Consider the following 15,513-nt stretch of genomic DNA (forward strand, 5'->3'; position numbering starts at 1 on the left):
AATGAAAATCTTTCTACATCAAAATCCAAATTATATACAAAAACTGTACCCCTCCATCATCTGCAAAGTTGCGGTATTTTCTCGTTTTGAGCCGTCCTCTGTGGATTCTGTTGGACTGAGATGGCCCAGGAGTAACTCTTAAGATGTGTCATTGGATTAGCATGTGAGCATCTGCCTTTAGCCTCCTGCTGTCGCCCACATACACCTTGAGAGCTGCTTCTCATGTACAGGACTCTCGACAGAGCCGTGTTCATGGTGCGGTTTTCACAACTTCATTCTTTAGGATGAAGAATGTAAAGATTTTACATCTGCTGCTCTTTTTGGTGTTTCTGCATGCCTGCTTTGGTAAGTTTCACTTTTTAATGCTCTGCTTACAGTGTTGCTGTGATGAGATTATGTTTGCTATTCAGATACAGTTGAGAGCCTCTGGGTTGATTGTAAATTTCTTTAGATTTATGATTGAAGTCTATTCTTCTTCCAAGTCATTGTCTTGCCTGATTTGTTGCCCTTATAGGTGCACGTCAGTTTATACGCTATCTGACTATTTGACCGCTAAAAAAATGTTTGTATGGATTTGGTTTCAAAGGTAATGTGAAATTAAAAGACAGATAACCAATGATTTAAAACAGCACTGTTTCCGCCACCAGAGATCTCTGATCTATGTATAGAAAGGGTATCTTAAGAGGTTGACGTAACTCACCTGTAATCCCAGTCAAAGTTTCGGAGAAAGCAGGGGGCGTAAGCACTGCATAGGCAACCTGGTTTCTGTCACTCTGATAAACAACGACCATTGTGACCATGAGTGACAATTACAAAACAATGCTAAATACTAAAAACTAGTAGCAACAGTAGCAAAAAGATGCTTACAAACTGGTTCATGTAATCTAATGGACCAAACAGCAACATCACCTTAAGTTTTGCTAATATTAGCAACCATTAGCTGCCATTAGTACCCGTTATTCAAGGACAACTGAGACTGTTGCAGCAAAACTCCTGAGAGTAATTCAATACTCAAGAATATGTATTGTTGTTTCCTCATTACAAAGCTACATAGTCTCATTTGAAGATAAATTATATGAAACTTTCAAACACTTAATGGCGTTTTCCACATCTCTGTCCCTAGCACGCGCAGATTTTGCACCCTATTTCTACGACAATGGACCCTACAGCCACAACGGGAACCTGGCACTGTTCAGCCTCTCGGAGGACACGGCTGTCGGTGAGATCAACCTCTGACAGACAGGACATTAAGTGTCGAGGGCTAATAGGCCGCTGGTGCAACCAATCAACAAAATGGCATGTTTTCGTTGCCAATGTGTCTGAGAGTCCAGGATGTTAAATAGTTTTTGGCTGATGAACAGATGCTGTGTGGCATGTTCGTACTCACACTAACGTGCTCATCTGTCTGCGCCACCTGTTGAGGTGAGGGACAGTTTGCTGGCTGTGAATGTGGTGCAGCTGTCCCTCTACACCTTCCATCAGTCAGGGTACTTACTGTGCAGCTGCGTACTATGTCAGCGCCTTGTTTGTTCAACAGCAGTTTTGCCCAAACAATCAATAAACTAGCGTCATTGATTTGTGGTTAGAGGCTGCGCATTTTGCATTCAGAACCAGTTTTCTTGGTTACAGGAACACACATGCACATTCTTTGTGTGTAAAAAGTAGGTCAAAATAGGTCTGAACCTGTTTATTTAAGTAAATGATGACTTCTTCTTTTAGGCACACAGATTTACAGTCTCAACGGCACAGACCCTGAAGGCCAGGAGGTGAGGTACGGCATTTCTTTTGATCCAGGCTCCAAAGAATACTTCAGGGTCGACCCTGTTTCCGGGAACATCACACTAGTGGAACAGCTGGACAGAGAGGTAAACTCACCGTAGGCGTCAGAGGGCATTAGGGCAGTCATAAAAACATTTAATCTGACTTTAAACGTTACCATATAATTTTTTTTTTCACCAAGTATGTCCTCACATTAACGCGTTTTCCGTCTCTGCTCAGAAACAAGACTCCATTGACGTCCTTGTCAGCATCACAGATGGACGAAGCGAGGTCAGCGTCTAGTTCAACGTATGATTGTTCCTTTTATGGCCATCCTTTCTGATGAATGAAAATAAAACACATTTTTTTCTCTTTCTTCCTCTTCTTTTCAGGTTGTGGAAAGAGTCACGATATTCGTAATGGATGCGAACGACGAAAAACCGGATTTCCAAAACATGCCGGCAATCATTGATGTACTGGAAGTAAGTTGAGCAAAAAGTATATGTCAATCTCTCTCCATTAAAATGAGATACTACTGTAAAATAATCTTATTAACTTGTGAATTAAGATGTTAACGTGTGTTGCATCATTTATTTTGAAGCCCTACATGTTGTGATCTGACTCATTTTCACATTTTAGACAACCGAGTCCGGCAGCAGCATCTTCAAAGTCGAGGCGGTGGACAGGGACACAGGCTCCGGTGGCTCAGTCACCTACTACCTCCAGGTATCACTGCCCAATCACATCCAACACACGGCCAACTTCTGTATGAAGAAATAAGCACAGAGAAAACCCTCCTCATATATCACTGAAACTGGACAGTTCTAGTTTTCCAGTAGAAAAAAAATAATACAATAATAATATCAGTGAGTTTCTCGAGCGCTCATGTGTATATTTGTGCCTGAATATGCTGCAGTCGTTATGAGAATAAGGATTAAATCACAATCACATTTGTGTCAGGTAGTGGAGGCTTAGAGGGCTGCTTTGGCTGCCGGTTAGCAGCGACTGTTAGTTTGCACTTTGGACTATTAGGACCGTAGAACAGCTGGCTTGGAGTGAGAGTGATGAGTGAGGCACATCTGGACACAGCAGCTTTCACCTGCCTGCGCTGTCCTTGAGCGTATAGGCTCTTTACATCCAGATGGACTGTGTACAAGATGCGGCCTAATTCAAGTAACTACTGAGCGTTTTAATGCAGCAATCTGACCCCTTTCTCAAGCTTTTTTTTTTACTGGTGTGACCTGAAATGTGCCTTTAAAATCCCGCTTCTGTCCTGTTCTCTGTTCCAGAATCCTCAGCCCACTTTGTTTGCCATCGACAGATTCAGTGGTGTCCTACGTATCAAATCTGGGGAAATGTTGGATTATGAGAAGACAAAGACACATTTTGTCACTGTCGTTGCAAAGGTAAAGGATGTGTCAAAACTCATGAAAGGCTTCTGTCATGCAAAAGTGTACTTTCGTTCTTAATGTAAAGGGATCTTGTGGAGTTTTCAGTGGCAGCGTAAGCGAAAGCACAAGACTCACCTGCAATCAAACAAATCATTTGAAATTATTTGTATGAAATGTGGAAGGAGCTGCTGGGTCTGAAATGCCATTAACCAGCATTCTTTCTAATGCCCAGCAGTGAGCGATTCCAGTGGTTGCCAAGAGAATTGTGATTGTACTGTATGTAAGCTTATGAGAAAATGATGCTACTTCTATTACCTCAGTAAACAGTTTCCTAACGAGTTTATGGCCTCAATTGCAGGATTCAAGTCTTCTTCAACACAGCACGATGTTCATTTTGTAAATTGTGGTCCCATTGAGGGGAAAAACACATGATTAGGTTGGGTATGCGCTAGAGCGACACTTCCACGGTGTGTCCTCGGGTTCTCTTTCAGATCTTAACAGGATATCCTTTAAAAAGAGGGACTCAGCTTGTGGTTCAAAACTGAGATATAAGTCGCATGTAAACTAGCATATATAACTTTATATAGCAAAATTAATATATTATTGTATGAGGTCGAGGATTATGTTTTTTGAATGTAAATTTAAACTGTACATGACTTTTTGTTTCAGGATGGTGGTGGTAATTTTAATGGAAAGGAGCAGTTCATGTCGTCATCGGCTACCCTGACAATCAATGTTATCGACGCACAAGACACTCCGCCATCTTTCATTGGGACACCGTATTTTGGCTACGTTTATGAAATCTCAGTGCCGGTGAGTAAGAAAACATCCCTCAGTGACTTTCTGCTGAACAGTCTGCGACCATTTTGCAAAGTTTGTTCATCACGCGTTAAATGGACAAGGCGAAGCAAGACATGGCAACCTAATGTGGTGGATGCAATTTATTTCTACATTCAGAGTATAAATAGGAACCAACAAAAGAGCCCAAGTCAGCATTATCTCATCGCACAGCTTTAATTGCTGGCATTTTACGGTTATGCCAATGCCGCCTTCTCACAGCAGGTGAAAGCCACATTATCTCCTCTGTCGCAAAATGTCACTGTATCACATCAGAGGACAGAGATGACAGGTTCTGACTTTCATCTGAAGGAAATAATTAGAACACTGACATTTCAATGTATCTTTGAAGACATGGTGAACATCAGGTGCTGAAGACATTCTTTTTTGTGCTACGTTTTTTGGGGTGACTCATCTTCTGCTTCATTTTTGTCTTCATCAGTTTTGAGTCATATCATGTTAAGAGTGACATATCAGAGTTTTTTTGCTGGAGACATATATAAATATGGTATATTTCACAGCTGTATAGACGTCATTCATACATCCAGGTTGCTTAACTGCAGTTTGTTCATTCTTGTTTCACTGTTGAGTTAAATGCAAATACCTTCTTATGATCTTTTCCCACAGGGATCTGAAATATTCACTGTTTTAGCCAAAGATGGTGATGTGGGAAACCCCAATCCAATACATTATTCATTTGAAGAAGGTAAGCATTTCACTCAAAGACATTCAATTATTTTTTTACATGCGTTTGCATGCTTTGCAGACATGCTCATCTGTTGTCTTGCCAGGTGACGATGGTGTCTTTCACATCAACAAGACAAGCGGTTGTATCACCCTGCTGACTCTCCCCATTTATCTGAAGAGAGAAATCTTTAACATTAAAGTCAAGGTAAGTTGTGGTTCAGTCATCAGTTCTGTTCAGACTTACATTCTCTTTAGCGTTAAACAAGCAAAGCCTAAAACCAGAAATCTGAAGTCAGCTACTTTCAAATAACTTGGAGAGAGAACACTTTAATCTTTCAGCATTTCTATTGCTGTTTTTACTTTTTTGCCTGTTCCCATCTGTGTGAAAGTTTGTAAAGTGAATTGCATTTTTAATTTGATGTGTTGCAATACATTAATTAATGGAATGAACAATGGTTCGAAACATTTGCACGGAAAACAAGATACATTTTACGTGAGATAACCTAGCAGTTGCCTCAATTTGATCCTGCAAAACTCTTACCTCTTGTGTCCAGGCATCTGAAGTCAGCCCTGAAGGCATACTCCTGGACTACGGGCTGGCTACGGTGGTGATCCGAGTGGTGGATCTGAACAATAATCCACCTACTTTCTACGGAGAAAAAGGCCCACAGAACATGTTTGAGTTGACCATGTATGAGCATCCACCAGAGGGAGAGATACTCCGGGGGCTGAAAATCACTGTCAACGACTCCGATCAGGTGCAAAGACCAATATTATCGCCTAAGTTGACTGTGATTTTTGTGAGAATGACTAAAACAATCAGGGACTTGCTAATTTTGGTGATGTTTTACATGTAGCATCGTATTGCTGCCATTGAAATCTGCATCAGCTAGGACAGAGGAACAGTGACTGTTATTATGTAATAACACTCATTACACTGTTATCTAACAAGAAACTTATTAAATCAGCATTCTCTGTGCCACAACACCGAATTCAGTCTCTGTCCACGAAATGACTCTAAGCCTGCTATTATCACAGACAATCCTTTTAAAATCAGGAAGAAAAAAAAAATTTGAAAGTGAGCCAACACAAATTAAAAGGTACTCCCTAACTAAGCCATTTGTCAGCTTATGCAAGTGTGTTAGCAGCTTCTTGTATGAGCCTCATCCAAATGATGTTTGCCAAATGTATTCTCTGATAATACTGTTACAACATCAAGGCGAGCTCTCTCTGTGCCCGCTGATATTATATTTCGCCAAGAATATTACAGCTGCTACTGATATCCTATTGATTTCTCATACATTGCTGTGATAATGAAAACATGCAAAGCTTTTATATTGATTGAAAGGACTATATACTGCGTGGATTATACTGTATGTTTGTTGGTGACAAATGCAGATTACTATAAATAGGTTCATGCATAGTTAACGTAACAACTGTCCTCTTCACTGATGAGACAGACTGAATAATACGATGATGTTTTGTGCTCCTGCAGGGCGCCAATGCTAAATTCAACCTGAGACTGATCGGTCCAGGGAGGATGCTGCGGGTCGTCCCTCAGACTGTTCTCAATGAGGCCCAAGTCACAATCTTAGTAGAAGACTCCGCTGCCATGGACTATGAGAAAAACCATTTTCTCACATACAAGGTGCAGAGCAGTAGATTGAAATGCACACATTTCTCAACAAATCGCACCTGTCTGCATCTGTTGCACTGATTAATTTCCAATGTTTCCCAACTTTAGCTTCTTGCAGTCGAGATCGACACACCCGAGAGATTCAGCGCCACCGCAGACATCGTCATTCACCTGCTGGACACCAATGACAACGCTCCTAAATTCTCCTCCGATTATTACATTGCCAGAATTCCAGAAAACTCACCCGGTGGCTCCAATGTGGTTTCAGTCACGGTGAGCGAGCCCTTTCATACCGTCTAAAAATACATGCCATCACCAGCGTACGTCACATGGAGCTAAAGAGGAATGCTGATTTGGACAAAATGCCCAAGAGGGCCATTAATTCCCCAAATGTAGACTTTTTGGTTGGTTGGGGGTTGGGATAATATGCGAAAACATGTAGATAAAAGCTAGGCGAGGTAAGCTGCCAGATGGCTATCACTTTCATTTTGTTGTGTAACAGCAAATTCCCAGATTTTTTTTCTCTCTCTCCTAATGCTTACTAGCACATGCAGCTGCAGCACGAAAAATATGGGCAGAAACAACATGAACACTTATAAGGACACGATAGATGGATGGGCTTAAAAAAAATGCTGTAATATTTTTAGGTTCTGAACAATATACATGTCCTCAAAAGTACTTGTGAGGGGACTTCGTGACAGAATCATAGACAGACAGACAGACAGACAGACAGACAGATAGATAGATAGATAGATAGATAGATGTCCTTCACCCTTGTCAGTTCATATCAGCGCCCTGGAAGGGGCTCAGAGCAACAGGGAGGCTCACTAATAAATCCTGCCCTTGCGTGAACACCACAGAGGCTCATTTCCTTGATCCCAGGCAATTTCAATCAGATAAAAGAACAGCCAACAAGTGACCTTGGACTCACGGAGACAGCGAACAGGCATCCCTGCAGCGACAGACAGACAGATTAGCTGACGCCAATGATGATGATGATGATGATGTTCCTATGACATCAAAAAAAAAAAATCTGTCTTTTTATAGCTGACCTCTGTAACATCATGTTCCAATCCCGCGCAGATTCATTCAGTTCGCTGATCCACGGGGGCAGACAGTTCTCTTTACTCTCATACGGTTTAATACGAGCACATCTAGCATCAATATTTTGAGGTTTATCAGAGGTATGAGGTGAAAAGTTAAGAGAGGCCCGACTTGAACCCAAAATAATGCAGGGAAAAAGGGGGGATATGTCTTAGCTGACTGAGCCACACATTTCACTGAAACTCCTGAAGAAGAGCTGCAGATTATCCTGGCGTCTGTCAAAGTCATGTTGAGCTGACCTAATTTATACAAGTTCTACACAAAAATTCAGAACACATTTTATCTGTTTGTTTACAGGCTACAGACCCAGACTCAGGACCTTGGGGTGAAGTGAAGTACTCCATCTATGGATCAGGGGCTGATCTGTGAGTATAAGAATGGAACTTAAAGTAGACCTATTTTTAATCATTTTTATTTATTCCTTTCCTTCAATGTTTTTTAGTTTCTTGTGCATGTAAAAGGTCTTGGAAGTCAAAAAGTCAAAGTCTGCACCTATAGCAGCTCCTCCCTCCCACAAAAAACACTGCTCCTGAAACGCCTCGTCAGTAGTCCCACCTTGATGACGTCACACTGCGTTTTATGCTAAGCATATGTTTTGCACATAAGGATTGATTGTACATAGCTGCTGTGTTGTTGTCAGTGTTGCTGGCTCAGGCACGTGTCAGCTGACCAATCAGAGCAGACTGGGTATTCAGGAGCAGGGCCTCAAAGAGACAGGAGCTATGACAGAGCGTTCGAGACGGAGGGGGAGTAAAACTGATGAGAAAAACTGATGTGTTTGTTAAGCAAATTAAGTATGTAAACCTATCCTAGCAGAATACAAAATACAACCATGAACCTGAAAATGAGCATAATGCGTCTCGTTTAAAACGTCAGGGGGATTGAAATAAGCTGTAGATGACTCAGCACTACCTTTAAATTCCTCTCATCCTCATAGCATTGTAATTCTGTCTAGATATTTAGATCTTATATCTCAACCACAGTGCTAATGAACCTCCAGACATTTAATGGCTGACATTTACCTAGAGGTGCTTGAGCTGCCTTGCTGTCAAAATAAGACATAATTAAAATCTAAATCTGTCTAAAGGGTAAGAATTGATTTTTTTCTGCCCTAGAAGAATAAATCTATCTAGATTACAACCAAACGATTTGGCAAAGTTCAAGTTTATTGTCATGTAATAAATTTAATATCTATGTAATGGAATTTATGCCTCGGGTTTCTCAGCCTCCAAAACTATATAAATGAAGATAAATGAAAGATGATTAAATAAGAAATCAGAAATCCCACAAAGTAATAAATCACTCCGAGTTATGTAAGGTGCCCAGTGTTTATTATTCTGCCTGGATAAGTGTCTCTGAGGCAGCTGGTCTGAGCTCCAATGTCCTGTGAACGATTTCCAGGGGGAAGGAGTGAGAGCAGACCATGTGCTGGGAGGCTGGTGTCCTTCAAACCCTGTTTTCAATGTGCCAGACTACCTCTCTGTTCCCTCCACAGAGTCTATTCATTGGTCTCTGTCTAGTGACAGTGTGCAGGGAGGAAATTAGATGGTGATGTTCCAGCAAATGAAAGTGAAAAACACACAAACGCTTATGCAACATTATTAGCAGTTAATACCCTGAGTATTTGTAAGCAGCGGAAAAACACAGTTTATGGGGAAAAAAAAAAAAATCGATGCCGCATTTATCTCAAGGAAATAGTTTGATTAAAAGACAGATGTTGGATCTGAGCCCCCATGTAGCATTTTAATTGCAGGACCAACATAAACAGCAAAACATCTGCCTGAAAGGTGCGCTGGAATGTGACAGCAGACTTGTTTTTCATATTTGAACTTGGTTGGTTTTATTGCACCTAAGCACTGTAGTCCCTCAGAGGATTTACTGGTATTTTCTCTGAAGTCGATTTTTATTAGATTTCCAGTAAAAGTCTGGCCTCTGAGAAAATGGCTCACCGTTCTCTCTTGCTGATTTTAACACACAGTGTACCAGCAGCTTGTCAATCACATCACGAGAGACGGAGTCCGAAAGATCACCTACATTTTGGACAAATTTGGTGAAATCTCAACACTGTGATTGCGACCGTTTGAAAAAGTTGTTTGTTTGTTTTTTTCGATGACATTTTTATCAAAACGGCTTAGAGGACCAAAAGACCTGGATTTGAAAACATTCAGAACAGTAAAGCAAAGGAAACCAAAGACAGATGTATGTGAGTAAGGACATTCTGAGCCCGTCCCCGACAGACCATCTGCTTTGCAGTGTAGGTAGAAACTATATTTGGACCTTTCAGTGGAGATTTTGCGATGAATTAAAGGAGATCTGTGATGTCATATGACAATCCAGGATTTCATATGAGCAGAGGAGAGAGATTTGGAACACTTTATCTTAGCGCAGACTTGTTTGGTCAGAACCATTTGGAAACTGTGTCACCTCAGATTACTCTGAAATTCCTCTTTGAACTTTGAAATTTGTAATGAAGCAGTACACTGGTTTTGCATCTACCAAAAAAGCTCACATCTCTCTCTGACCTTATACCTTTTAACAGAATCTTGCAGAATACTTAAGTGTACACGGAATCACGCAGTCCTGATCTTTGTCTGCTCGCCCTCTGTCTTTGTTAATCCTCTAATGGGATTGGAGGAGAAAATAGAATGCTCTTTGCTTCTGGCTACCTGCCTGGTGATAGAGTCACTGTAGAGTCACGGGAACTAAACAAGTCAGTCAGTGAAACAGTCTAATTCCACTCTTGATCTTTCTGTTTACAGTTCAATCTGTCATTAGTAAAGTTACTTGTAAGATGACAGTAAAGTGATACTTTAAAAGAACAGTTTAACATTTTGGGAAGATCATGTATGTGATTTCTTTTAAAGCGTTAGAAAAGCAATCAGCACTCTTGTGTCTGTGTGTCTGGTAAGGAGCTGGAGCCAGGAAGTGATTAGCCTCGCTTAGCATTGTTTGTTTACAAAACTCTAAAAATATCTTTGTGGTTTTAGGAGGAATTAGGTTCTGTGACTATTTTTGATAAACAAAGCAGTAGCCCGGTATGTCGTCCATGAGGCGTTTGCACGTGCTGCAGACAACCTCAACCTCTGACAAGACCCTGGGAGGTCAATGTGCTGGCACGTACTTTTCTGTGAAACCACACGTTGTTGTTTTTACATTGCTGTGTTATGTGCAAGGTAAACAGACAAAAAAGAAACAAGTCAGTGAGTTTAAGATGTAATGGTCGGTGATTTTAAGAAAGAAAAATCTCTTCCTCTCCATTCAGTCTTTATGCTAAGCTAAAATAAGCTAATTGAACCAAAATCGCCAGAATAAATGTTGGCAATGTATGTTACTGCAAACAGGGATATGTTGAAACTTGATATTTCTTTATGTTCAGTTTTCTAGTGACAAGGCTGTGCCAAATGTCTGGTTAGGCTTAGGCACAAACACCACTTGGCTAGGGTTAGGAAAAGATTATGTTTCAAGTTACAGGTTTCTGTCACAACAAACACACCTGGAAAATCCCAACATCTTGTTAAAACACCAGGTTCTGAGCTGGAAAAGGTCCTGACATCTCATTCAGTAGATAAAACAAACTAGTGAATGAAAAGAGAAAATCCAGAGGAGTGTGCTATGTGTGACCCATCCTTCCACAAAAGTTGTCTTGAGCAAAATGCTCACATCAGAATAAGACAATATACATTCACAAGACTGTGTGGGAAAACAAAGGTCCGTATCGCATTCTCGTGAATCAAATGTCCTAAATCATGTCATCATTTACAGGTTCCTGATCCAGCCTGCATCTGGAATCATCTACACCCAGCCGTGGGCGAGCCTGGACGCAGAGGTGAGATCCAAGTACAACTTCTATGTGAAAGCAGAGGACACGGAGGGGAAGTACAGCCTGGCTGAAGTTTTTGTGACGGTGCTCGACCTGAATGACCATCCACCTGCATTTAATGACAACTTCCTCGAGACGACTATGGTGATCGGAGCACCCGTGAAAATAGAGGTATTCTGTTATTTACCGTGTCACGAACAGTAAAACTCCTGATCAGCGTCAGTATCATTGCATTTTAAATTGAACGTATCTACATCCACACAGGCTGTAGACGATGATGCAGAAATACCCAACAATGTCATCGAGTATGCCATCATGAAAGCGGATCCGGACAACAACATCTTTGACATCAATGCTGACACGGGGGAGATCATGCTCAAGTCCTACATCAAGTCGATGGCCATCATTCAGAACATCACCAAGCAGAGAGACTGCACCTGGTCGCTGGTGGTGCAGGCCCGCGACCGGGGCCAACCGTCCTTCAGCACCACGGCAGTCATCAAGATCGACATCACTGAAGCTGTAAGTATCAGCAGAGTAGAAGAGTAGTCAGTTAAACCCATACGATGTGATATGATGAATTCTACTGTTTTGTCTGAAGTGATACACTCCAAATACATGAAAAAAACAAAAGTTAAATCGGGGTTTACTTGTTAGAGACAAAAATACATTCATCATTTCATGCCTCATGCATCTCAGATGTCATGTTAGTCAGATTACAAGAACCTAGATTACAGTTTACAGGAACCTTATAGAAATAATTAGTGTAGCAATTCTGCTTCTTTATTCAACAAATCCTGGTGAAACTTATTTGCACCTTTAAGTAACAATTAAACATTTGTAATAATAAAACAATTCTCACACGGATGCAATTGTCATGTTTCCAGGTCAAATCCAGATTTGTCTCGTACTTCCTGGGCCTAAGGAAACGTCCTGGGGCCGTGTTTGGGATTTGTTTGACCGTTGTCACCTTCGCCATTTCACTGACAATCTTCATTTCAACACTTATGTACTGGAACTCTGTAAAAAAGTCCCGAATACAATCTCAGGGCAAGATCAGAAAGATTAGAGGGAGGCCTGTGCCATAAATGAAGCTTGCCTTGAGATCATCAGCACTGCACGGCCGTTGATTTTTTAACTCTGCGGTACTGACAATTTCAGGCATTCATTTTTTAAAGGAGTTTGTGGTAGAAGAAGGCTGTGTCTGTAAAAGAGTACAGGAGCACGATATAAACTGTCCCCGCAACATCTTCCCATATTTTTTCCCCATGTTTCGACTTAGTACTCACATTATAACACCACAACCCTAGTAAACAAATAAATTCTGTATTTTACTTTCACGTTGATTCATATATTCTCAGATGCTGGATGGTCTCAGCTACGGCATCCCTAGTTAACCTCTCTGATCTTGTCTTGACAGAACAAAAAAGCCAAACAAAAAAAAAAGTATCATCATCATTTTAGTGGGTTTTGTTTCCAAGATATCCACACGAAAACAGAAACATATTCAGTTTTTACACAAACAGCATTATGGCAGTACATTTGCAGTAATTTACTTTTTGATTTTAGAGAGTTTTGTATTTTGCGCCTCACATACATTTTTGGACAAATCCAATCAAATCATACAGTACATACACAAAACAATATTTATAATTTAACCTTTGTATGACAGACTATAACATCAGTCCCATGGATGTGAACTCTCCCTGTGCTCTTTTACAGACCCAACTCAAGGGGGGGCCTTTGGGATCATTTTTGATGCACAATAGAAACAAGCCTTTGCAAATCCTAGGCATGCTTGCTGGTGTCATTATATTCATGGTCATAGTCACGGTCATCATCTCCACTGCAACATTCTTGCGCAACAAAAAGTCCAACCGGATCCTGCCCAACCGCCGTGTGAGGAGGAGGAAACAGCATCCCTGGAACCTGAAAAACCCCTTCAAGAAACCCGAAAACCCCGGAGTGAAATTCAGAGTAGAGGAGGAGGAGCCGGAGCCAGAGGTCGTCGTGGAGAACGTCAACTATAACAATAATGTCCCCAATGTTGTGAGACAATGGCCCCCACCTCCGCCACCCTTCGCCCCGTCTCTGCCCCCTCCACCACCACCATACATCCCGGGGGAGAGGCGTTGGGCGGTACCCACCGTCTCAGCAACGGTGGCAGCAAAACCTAAAAAGAAGCCAGTGGGAACCAGAGAGGACACTGTGAACAAAGCGCTGGTCTCAGAACTCAAGATGAGACTGGAGCAGAAGAGGATGAAACATCACTAGTGCTGGACAGGTAGCACTTTATACTAGGGTGCACATATTAACCTTTGACTAGTCGCTCATTAACAAGGAAATAGTAGCAAAAGGTTGGCTGTTTATTAGTCTTTATAAACCAGTTTAAAGGCTCATTATGCATGGCCAAATTCTACAACTACTAGCCCATTAAACCCACATCCTAAAATGACGTCTTGCTCATAACCAATTCACCAGTGGTTTTATTTTTTTTGACCGCCAGATGGTGCAACAGCTTTGTCGCTAACACTAGCTAACAAATATTAATGGTGGTAATGCCATGCTAGCAAGCTAACATTACCGTTACTAACATTAGATAGCGTTAAGAGACCTACTTGCTATCAACAAGCAGTAAATTGGAGGTTACTGAGGGACAATCTGAGGTAATGGCCTAGTGGCCGAGAATACCGTCATGCAGGATAAGGCATTAATGAGTGCTTTATTAAGGCTGAAAAAGAGTCAGTATGCTACTAATAAACATGTCGATAAGCAACTTGTAAATGGTTAATATGTGTACCCTAATACAAAGTGTTACCACTTCACAAAACCTTCTCATCCCAATTGTTATCAAGGATGTTCAAATTGTCATTGCTTTTGATGTATGAACAAATGGAAATGTTGAAATAGAATTTTAAACTTACACATATCTACTTCAAGATGATGAGCTCCAGAATGAAGCTCCGCTTAATGGACCTTGAGGTGATATTGTTTTGTCTACTGGTGTTTCCAAGTTCAAGAATGAACTTCGAAACTGTGTGTGTGTGTGCGTGTGTGTGCGTGTGCGTTTTCAGAAAGGTTAATTATTCCACATGTATCAATAATTTTCATGTGATGGTGAAAAAAAAATTCACGTGTATCCTCCTTCAGATCACGTTTTAAATTCACGACCTTTCATCGTTTGTTTCTGGTCGAAGCATCTGTGTTTGTAACAGATAAGTTCCACCCTTTGAACCGTTTGTTGACACACTGGTGGCTTAAAGTTCCTCAGCCGAGATCCCTCGTCGGGAATGAAGTTGTTCAGATTCCGACAAGAAGAGAGAGACTGTTTATTTGGAATCCAACCAAGCTCCTTACAAGGGATTTCATGACACTTGGACTGACTAAAGAGATCAGCCTGAGGAGAGGGAACCAAAGTGATCACGTTAGGAAGACATTTAATCCTTCTGCGCAGGTGTAAAGCACTGTTTAGAGTCTTGTTTTGTTTACGACCGTATATGTGGTGGTTTACTGTCAAAAGAACACCTGTCAGGATTTTAATACCAATAAAGTAACATCATTTGTAATTTCAACAGTGGTGGTAAAAGTATTTTGATATCTGTGCTCAAGTGCAAAGTAACAGTACCACACAATGAAAGTACAAGTAAGAGTCGTGGATTCAAAATCTTTAGTCAGGTAGAAAGACCATTATGAAAATTACACGTGTTATTTTTTTTTCACATGTAAAAAATCCCAAATCAGTGCGCATTGAATACTTTCTTGTGTAAACACAGTGTGTGAACTGGACATTTTCACACATGATTTAGCTTTTTTCACACATGAATGTTAATTTCCACATGTGAAATTTATTATTCACATGTGAATTACATACATTCATGCATGATTGGCTTCTTTTTTTTTTTTTTTACACTTTTTTGTAAAGTCACCCCTGTCTGATATATAGTGAGAATTATAATTTTCTTATAATCAAGGATGCATTACATGTAGATTCATTTTAACAGTGCACCATCTTTTGTAAATTGATGCAGCTTCTTACTGGCAATATTAAACAAACATTTTTTGATAGTATAAAATGAAAATTCAGTTTCTGAACATTTGACCTAACTGACTTAGATACTTCCGAATACTGAATATTGCCAACGACAAGTAGATAAATTGTGCCTTTTTAAAGAGTTGTTGACACAAAATAAATCAGTTTATTCAGGTAAGATATTCAGGTTACCAGTGTGTCCTATATGGCCACAATCAGCTACAAATTGTCCAGGATAAGAATATACTGA

The 15,513-nt window shown here is 40.7% G+C and overlaps 1 protein-coding gene across 2 annotated transcripts; it reads left to right on the forward strand.

Annotated features, from left to right (window-relative positions):
* The first annotated feature begins 213 nt into the window (after positions 1 to 213).
* cdhr1a (cadherin-related family member 1a) lies at positions 214 to 14,805 on the forward strand. Of its 2 annotated transcripts, none has more exons than XM_030440934.1 (17): positions 214 to 345; positions 1,124 to 1,219; positions 1,720 to 1,865; positions 1,999 to 2,049; positions 2,151 to 2,240; positions 2,398 to 2,484; positions 3,048 to 3,164; positions 3,819 to 3,962; positions 4,614 to 4,692; positions 4,778 to 4,878; positions 5,228 to 5,431; positions 6,169 to 6,321; positions 6,418 to 6,582; positions 7,711 to 7,778; positions 11,176 to 11,404; positions 11,498 to 11,755; positions 12,956 to 14,805. In XM_030440934.1, the coding sequence occupies exons 1-17, from the start codon at positions 285 to 287 to the stop codon at positions 13,505 to 13,507; spliced, it is 2,601 nt and encodes an 866-aa protein (XP_030296794.1). In that variant the 5' UTR covers positions 214 to 284; the 3' UTR covers positions 13,508 to 14,805. The 2 variants fall into 2 exon arrangements, with proteins under 2 accessions (XP_030296794.1, XP_030296795.1); XM_030440935.1 differs by lacking the exon at positions 12,956 to 14,805 and adding an exon at positions 12,121 to 12,672.
* Positions 14,806 to 15,513: the final 708 nt, after the last annotated feature.

This window comes from Sparus aurata, chromosome 15, assembly GCF_900880675.1.
Source record: "Sparus aurata chromosome 15, fSpaAur1.1, whole genome shotgun sequence".
Classification (NCBI taxonomy): Eukaryota; Metazoa; Chordata; class Actinopteri; order Spariformes; family Sparidae; genus Sparus; species Sparus aurata.